This window comes from Acromyrmex echinatior, chromosome 11 (assembly GCF_024713525.1).
Source record: "Acromyrmex echinatior isolate Ae372 chromosome 11, ASM2471352v2, whole genome shotgun sequence".
Classification (NCBI taxonomy): Eukaryota; Metazoa; Arthropoda; class Insecta; order Hymenoptera; family Formicidae; genus Acromyrmex; species Acromyrmex echinatior.
The window spans coordinates 11,555,321-11,562,787 of NC_141862.1; the positions used below are offsets into that span (position 1 = coordinate 11,555,321).

Sequence of the window (7,467 nt, forward strand, 5' to 3'; positions counted from 1 at the left end):
AAATTTAAAATTAAAGAAGAGAAAGCTTTAAAAAATATCTTTCAAATTATCTTTTTTTTTCTTAGCAAATGAAAACACTCTAAAATTGAGAGTATTTATTTTGCAAAGCTTAACTTTTGCGAAGTATACTATCAATTTATTTTTTATTATCTTATAGGAAATTGTTGCCGCGCTGCAATCACAATGCAACATAATCCCGATCATTGACAATTTTCAATGGCCGGAACCTGAAGAACTTCCTGAAGACATGCGCGCAGTTTGCCATTTTAACGGTGTTCGTTGGATTCACGACTATCAAGACGCCTGCGTAGACAAATTAGAAAGGTAAAGTAATTAGTTTCTTTTTTACATTTCTTTTTTTTTTTTAAAGGAAATGACTTTTAGATCAGAATGAAGAAGATAATTTCTATTCTCTAGAATAAGTTATAGCTGAAATATTTACCAGTCGTTTTCTAAGATAATTTTATTTCAAATAAGATAATTATGTCTATTGTATCACAAAATAATTATAATAATTTCATTAATTATTTAATTAACTATTTAATTTCATTAATTATTTAATTAATTAATTTTATTTACTTTGACAAAATAAAAATATAATACAAATATATATATATATATAAATGTATATATGATAAGTATTAAGATAATTTTTTTTTATGTTTGCTTTTCATCATTGCAGGTTTATGCGAGGTGAGATACCTATGAGATCTGATCTGTCCAGCGGAATTCCGCGCAGCATGGCTCCCAAGGACGTGACCCAACCGAGCACACCAGCTAACGCGAATATGCGACAGCCGCCGAACTATCAGCGAATGCACAGCAACGAAAGCAGGGGCAGCGACAAGGATTCCACGGGCGGGCGAGACTGACTAGACGGCCCGCCCACAGCCATATCGAGCAGGTAGTTATCCCTGATAATTTAGCATATAACCCAAACGTTGAGTTGAGCGAATCGATTCGTCAATGTCCAGGAAAAAAAATCTAAAATTTGTAGAATCCATTAACACCCCGATACCAAGAACTCAGTCTCGATCTACATATTGATAGTCTGATGTTAAATCAATTATTATGAATAAAAAGAGTTTATCAATAATTTGGAATATTTTATTAAAAATAATTGAACAAGGAAAATTTATAATAATAAATAACAAACTAGATTTATCGTTATAAACCGAAAATCTTTTAATAATTCAGATTTCTTAAAAATATCCAAAAGAGAGCTAAATGATGATTTCAGATAATAATAAATATTTTTAATGATCCGAATTACTAAAAATTAGCAAATTTGTTACATTGGCCGCTAACGAATCGATTTACGATGCGATTTTGAAGCGAGCTCTACTAACGCAATGCTAATTTTTGTTTTCACACAGCCAAGATTGTGAATCGCTCTATGACAATCACGACTAGGTCAGTCAGCGATACAAATTTTTTATCAATGTTTAAACGGTGACAAAATATATCACTATCCTATCGCTTTTGCTAAACCCTTGTGCTAAATCAATCCCTAGTACCTTTGATATCATTGCACTTTTTCAGTTCCATGTTACGTAGATATATGTGTGTGATGTAGACGTATAATTTAAGGTGAAGGTTTAAATAAATTTTTGTTTACTTGAGTGTCAGATATTTATTACACAGTCTATATGTAGAATAGAAAAAATTATTCTTTAATTAAATATCTCTTAACTAATAGATAATACATTGCTAAAAGTTAATCAAAATAATTATATAGAGATTTTTTAATTTTTAATCTTAATAACAAATTTTGATAATTCTATAATTGATTTTTTACGAAAATTTAAAAAATATATATACTAGCAAATGCAATAATTTTAATTTTTCACACGTAGACGTCAATGTTTACATACATAGTATTTATATTATTTATTTTATATTTATGGATTTTATATTTATTGATCTAAATGGTGAAACTGCACGATATAATTTTGCATGATATAATCCGATAATTCTTCAGTGTTCGATATAAAAAAATTTGAGATAAATTCAACAATATTAGAATTGTAGGAATATAAAATGAAAATATTAGTTTATTTTCTCGAATGTGATATGATATACATAGTATAATAGATTCTATAACGAATTTCAATGAAAATTCTAAATTAATATTTATTTTTTTCTAAACTTCCTAAAAATTACTTTTAATTGATTGAATTACTTTAATTGATTGATTTTGATTGAAGATATATGAAAGATATCTAAAAGAAATAAGCCTATGAATATCCTTGTTTTATCTAACACTGAAGAAAGCAAACGAGAAATTTCATTTCTCGCTGAGTCATGATTTTGCAATAAGTTTTATTTTCGTGTTGTAGACTTAGAAAGTCGTCGAGTCCATCCCGTTGGTTGATGGGCCTACCACCCACGTCGCCGCGTTTCAAGTTCATGTACACGCATCCGGTGGGTGCCAGCAACAACCAGGCAGTACCTCGCAGGCCACCGCGGCAGCCACCCTTACCATCAACGCGATCTCGTTCGCTGGAGCTGCTGGATCAACAGGATCAGGAACAGAAGTCAGTCTCTTCCACGATCGTCCAACGACCACCACTTCCTAGGCCAAGATCACGCAGTCTGGATGGTTTGCTGGATGAAGATGTAAAAAACGGTGAAGAGCAGAACAAAGGGCAGTGTGAGAAGAATCGAGAATGTCCATCGATGAGTTCGGAAGAAAATAAAATTGTACCTGCTTCAGAAGAAAGCCAGAAAGAGCCTAATATCGAGACTGTTGAATCCAAGGATGAACTCAGGTCGATTTGCAGGATAAAACCGAAAGTGCCCAACGAGTTCAAATCCGAGACGGAGGACAAGCGAATGTCTTTGAACAAGAATGACAAGGAAGCTCTACCGATACGTCCTCCAAAGCCGAGCCGACGTTCCAATTCGGAAGGACAGTCCTTGACATGTTCCAACAGACAATGCGTGGAACAGGAGCATCCAATTGAAGAACAGAGGATCAAGAAGATAGCGCAGGAAAGATTGAAGACACAGAGTGACAACGAAAATGATGACTATGACAACGACGACAAATTGACGATGCTGCTTAAGGCATCAAGAAGCTGTGGTGCGGGATTAGATTCTGACGGAAGCATTTCGTCAAGCGAATACAGTGGGCACAGAGCTCATCACGCAAAGGAACCGGGTTCACTGTTATCGCTACCGGCGGGCGCGGAACCTAAACGCAAACGAAACTTCATGGACAAGTGTGTGAACAAGGTGCGGTCGTTCATAAAAAAGTAAACAATAAGACTTCTTGTTATTTAATTCCGCAAATTGGTTGAAATAAGGCGCGCGTGCGCGCGCGCGAACCCCAATAAGTCCAAATCTAAAAGATGCTGTGACAGATAACTGAATAATTACGATATTCTGATCACTTGACAAATTTTATATCTTAAAAATATTTGAAAGTTTTCAAAAGAATCAGGAAAAAAATTATAAACGTCTCGATGTGAGATTAGAAAACATTTAAGTTTCAGTGATCAAGATGTATTAAATTTTTTTATGAGTATCGAATGATCATAGTCTTAAAGACCAAAAGGACGCATTTAAAAAATATTTAGAAAAAATTTGGCTAAGCAAACTATTTAAAAGTCTTTTATACATTATTTGAAAGAGTCTTTGAAACTATTGCTTACGAAAATATTCAGCAGTCGATGATTCCTGAATTTCGTGTATTTAATTTTGCGATACGAAAACGTAATTCGAACTTTGTGATCCGTTTTGTGTACAATGACAGGCAGCATGAAAGTATATAGCGAAATGTGCCTAAAGATGCAACACAAGTGTCTTCATAGAAGCCTCAAGATCTTGACTTGGCAACGTATGTTTATGCGAATTAGCCTGCTTTTCCAGGTGCCTTTTTGTATTGTATTTTCTCTCGTTAAATTGTATGAATCATATATGTATATTGTATATGTAGAAACGAACGAAAAATTAAGGCGGCTAAGTCGATATTTGTAATACTATTTTTCTAGGCAGTTCTTTTCTCTTGGACCGCGTTTAAGGAGACGCATGTGACTTGCGTGGTCACGAATTATGGTTGTTCTTATTGCAGCTAACACCGAAAACACATTATACACAGTTATACACGATTGTATGGAGTGTTCGGTACGCACGGTTCGACGATATTTATCTTTAAATGTCAAGACTATATTAAAGCTAGAAAAAACTAACTTTTCCTTTAATATTCAAACGCAACGTACTTTTTTATAGGTAGAATCTCAGAGTATATCTCTTAAATAAAAAATCTTAATAACTATATCTTGATAACTATATCTCAAGTCAAATTTCCATCGAGATGAAATCCTTCCAAAATTAATCAAAGAATATTTTACAAGATTTCTATTTTTTCTACTATAAAATCCTGAACTATTCGTGTGTTTTTATCGGGAAAAATAATTATGTCCCTATTAACTTTTAATAAGGAATATCGTCATGTGTGTGTCTGTGTGTGTTTGTGTGCGTGTGTGGAAAGATAAAAATCGAACACTCGATACATAGCGTGACTGTTTCCCAGATCGCGCAATATTTTATTATTTAACACTATTTTTATCATACCAATTGCCTATACACTCTCGCCGAAAGTCGAAACGGCAACGCTTCGATATTCGTAGTTTAAGAAATCCGCCTGATTATTGCAAAACTGTATATTTTACCAAAGTTTCATAAAGTTACGGATTTTATTGAAATGTTTGAATGTTTCTTAGAAATAAATTTTATTTAGCGAGACAAAATCGTTTATCTCTCTTCAGCCCCTTTTCAGTGCAAAGAAAAAAAGATGGAAAAAATTAGCATTAACAAAAATTTTGTTTTCTTTGTCTATTTTTTTATTAAAAAATATCAAACATTTTATTTATAAAATTTATAATAAAGACGTCTTTGATTTAATTACTTCGCAATATTTATCATACCAACACACGTAACGAAATGTACAAATTAATAAATATTTATCTAATAAACATCAGTAATTTACGAGTCTTACAACTTTGTTTCAATATCGTTCAGATTTTGATTGTTTTAAAAAATATGATAAAATTATTATCTCGTCGTGTGTCCCTGAGTCAAGTAAAAAATAAAACTTTTTTATATGTCTAATGTTAAAAATGCCCAATATAAAAAATTAAGCATAATTATATATAAATCGAGATTTCGAACCGTAAAGATATCATCATAATTTTGTACAATCTTATATGATAGAGCGAGGCTTTCTCCATTTCTTGCGATAATGTTTATGTTTCTGAACAGCATATTGAATATTTAAAAGTTGTGCTCTTAAGGACTATAATTATGTAATATAATTGTAAGCACGTCACTCTAAAGAGATATTGTTTGCTATGTAAATCATATTACTTGAAATTGACGTAATAGGCCCCGCCTTATTCTATTTATTTTCGTTAATACAAATTTGTATTATATAAAAAAAGCAAAAAATATTGCCTCTTATTCAGAAAAAAAACTTATTCGAAGGGAAAGAATTCGTTTAATCTTAATGCATCTTAAGGTATTTGAAACATTGGTCTATCTAAAATTATATAAAATACAATTCTTATCTATTGATGATATCATTGCGGCCTCTTAGCCTGCGCATTAAAATCATATCGTTTCGCATAAGAGTGACCCGTTTAGCATGTAATGCCAGTAATACTGCATCTTCAAAGAATTGCACGAGATACATCTCAGTCGCTTCTTGCAAGGCTTCAAGAGCAGTGGCTTGTATCCTACAAGTTAATTACTTAATTTTGTTGAATACTGTAATAATCGAGTATAAGAATCTCTCATCGAGACTCATATTTGTTTCCATAATTTTTTTCATTATGTATAAAAGTCTAATAACTTTAAATATATATAAATATATAGTATGTTATATATTAAAATATAATATAGCATGTTATATTAAAATAATAAAAAAAAAAGAAAGAGAGCATAATATAATTTCATGAAAATTTTACCGTATATAATAAAACACTGATTTTTATTTTTTTCATGATTTTTTTATACATAAAACATTCTTTTCTACAGCACATGTAAAATGAAATTGCTCTCTTCTTAATAAATTAAATTATATTATACAATCATAAAAATGAATATATAATCGAATAGTATCATATATATAATTGATGAAAAATTTGTGGTTTATAAATTATATTGGTGTTATATTTACTTGGTGATATTCTCTCTGGGAAATATGTCGATGATAATTTCTCTGACTAAACGTGCAAAAGATAGTTTAGGTATGAGAAAGTGTGTGGTTCTTCTTAGATGTCTAATTTCCTGCAGCACATGGCTCTTCCGTTTATGTTTACTCACTATTACAGTTGTCTAAGAACAAGTATTCAAAATCAACAATATAGAACAATAGTTAATTTAATGTACTTATTGTAGCATGTATATATAAATATATATAACATAATTTATTTCACTAGAAAATTTACGCATTCAACACTTATGGAAGATTTAATCTAAATGTATCATTGAGTGTCTTTCATTTAGTAACATAAATTCACACAAATGTTCTATCTTTCTTTGCAAAGACAGAACCGGACAGAACGATACTTGTGTCAAAATCCTAAATTATGTCCTAAATGAAAAGCATCTACTTACATTGTCTTTATTTGCTCTTTTCTTCGAAGACTTGTTTGTTGAACTGAAATATATTATTTATACGTTATATAAATATATATAGATATTTCATTAAAAAATATGATCTCAGATATAAAAAAATGATACAATAAAAATACTAATTAATAAATAATAAGAGATTACTAGATTATTATTACATAAATGCACACAGAAATATGTATACAAATGACAGCATTAGTGAGACATAGTTTATTACACTAATGATTATTACATCAATACGTAAAATAACTGTAATAAATAATTGTGATAAACGTGAAAAGCAAGTATAGACATCAAGCAGAAATAAGAATAACCTTGGAGTAACTTTTCGTCTAACCATCGTCTCACTGAATTGCAGGCGTTCACAGATTCTTAATACTGTAAACGACGACTAATTTGGATTCAGGATTCAGTCAACTTTGCAATGAAATTATATCAGACATCAACAGTCAATCCGATTTATGATGCAACGTAAACATAAATTGGCAGTTGGCGGCGTTGGCGCCAATTCTGCTCGAACCTAACTTAACCTGAAAATGACCATTGAAAGAACTTAGGGTGCGTTCAGAAATTACATCCAGATAATTCTAAGCTATAGATTACGTCACGTATATTATAGCAAAAATGTATCCTAGAGCGTAATTTCTGAACGCAGCCCAATGAGAATTTGGAGATGATAAATTCATTCAAATTCGTAACAAGGATGTTACTAGAACATTAAATTACCTAGAATGCTGAAAAGGAGAAAATGCCAAAATATCGCAATTTAAATAACAAAAAATTAAGTAATATGATAAATTAACAATATGATAATAATAAGGTATATAA

At 31.0% G+C, this 7,467-nt stretch overlaps 2 protein-coding genes across 7 annotated transcripts in view; one reads left to right on the plus strand and one right to left on the minus strand.

The window, feature by feature from the left end:
* The window catches only part of Sarm (sterile alpha and armadillo motif), a 99,818-nt gene extending 97,343 nt beyond the window's left edge, over window positions 1-2,475 (plus strand). For 5 of the 6 annotated variants that reach the window (XM_087410994.1, XM_087410995.1, XM_087410992.1 and 2 more), the window contains 3 exons: window positions 158-324; window positions 683-904; window positions 2,340-2,475. In XM_087410994.1, coding sequence (XP_087267120.1) covers window positions 158-324; window positions 683-872 — 357 coding nt within the window. In that variant the 3' untranslated portion in view covers window positions 873-904; window positions 2,340-2,475. Of the gene's footprint in view, window positions 1-157; window positions 325-682; window positions 905-1,376; window positions 1,414-2,339 lie in introns of all 6 variants that reach the window. The other variant, XR_015546593.1, reaches the window with a different exon arrangement.
* A 2,349-nt stretch (window positions 2,476-4,824) lies between these two features.
* LOC105144308 (uncharacterized) lies at window positions 4,825-7,451 on the minus strand. Its single transcript, XM_011053149.2, has 4 exons — window positions 6,954-7,451; window positions 6,622-6,664; window positions 6,182-6,339; window positions 4,825-5,738 (listed from the first exon to the last, which is right to left on the minus strand). Exons 1-4 carry the CDS (start codon window positions 6,977-6,979, stop codon window positions 5,567-5,569), a joined length of 399 nt encoding a protein of 132 aa, XP_011051451.1. The 5' UTR covers window positions 6,980-7,451; the 3' UTR covers window positions 4,825-5,566.
* Between the last annotated feature and the right edge of the window lie 16 nt (window positions 7,452-7,467).

What these genes read in the sequence shown, in the direction of transcription:
- LOC105144308 (XM_011053149.2), bottom strand. Translation starts at nt 6,979, where the DNA reads ATGGTTAGACGAAAAGTTACTCCAAG. An exon ending in AAAGAGCAAATAAAGACAAT is followed by an intron (nt 6,340 to 6,621) that starts GTAAGTAGATGC and finishes ACTTGTTCTTAG; the next exon opens with ACAACTGTAATAGTGAGTAA. An exon ending in CCCAGAGAGAATATCACCAA is followed by an intron (nt 5,739 to 6,181) that starts GTAAATATAACA and finishes ATTAACTTGTAG; the next exon opens with GATACAAGCCACTGCTCTTG.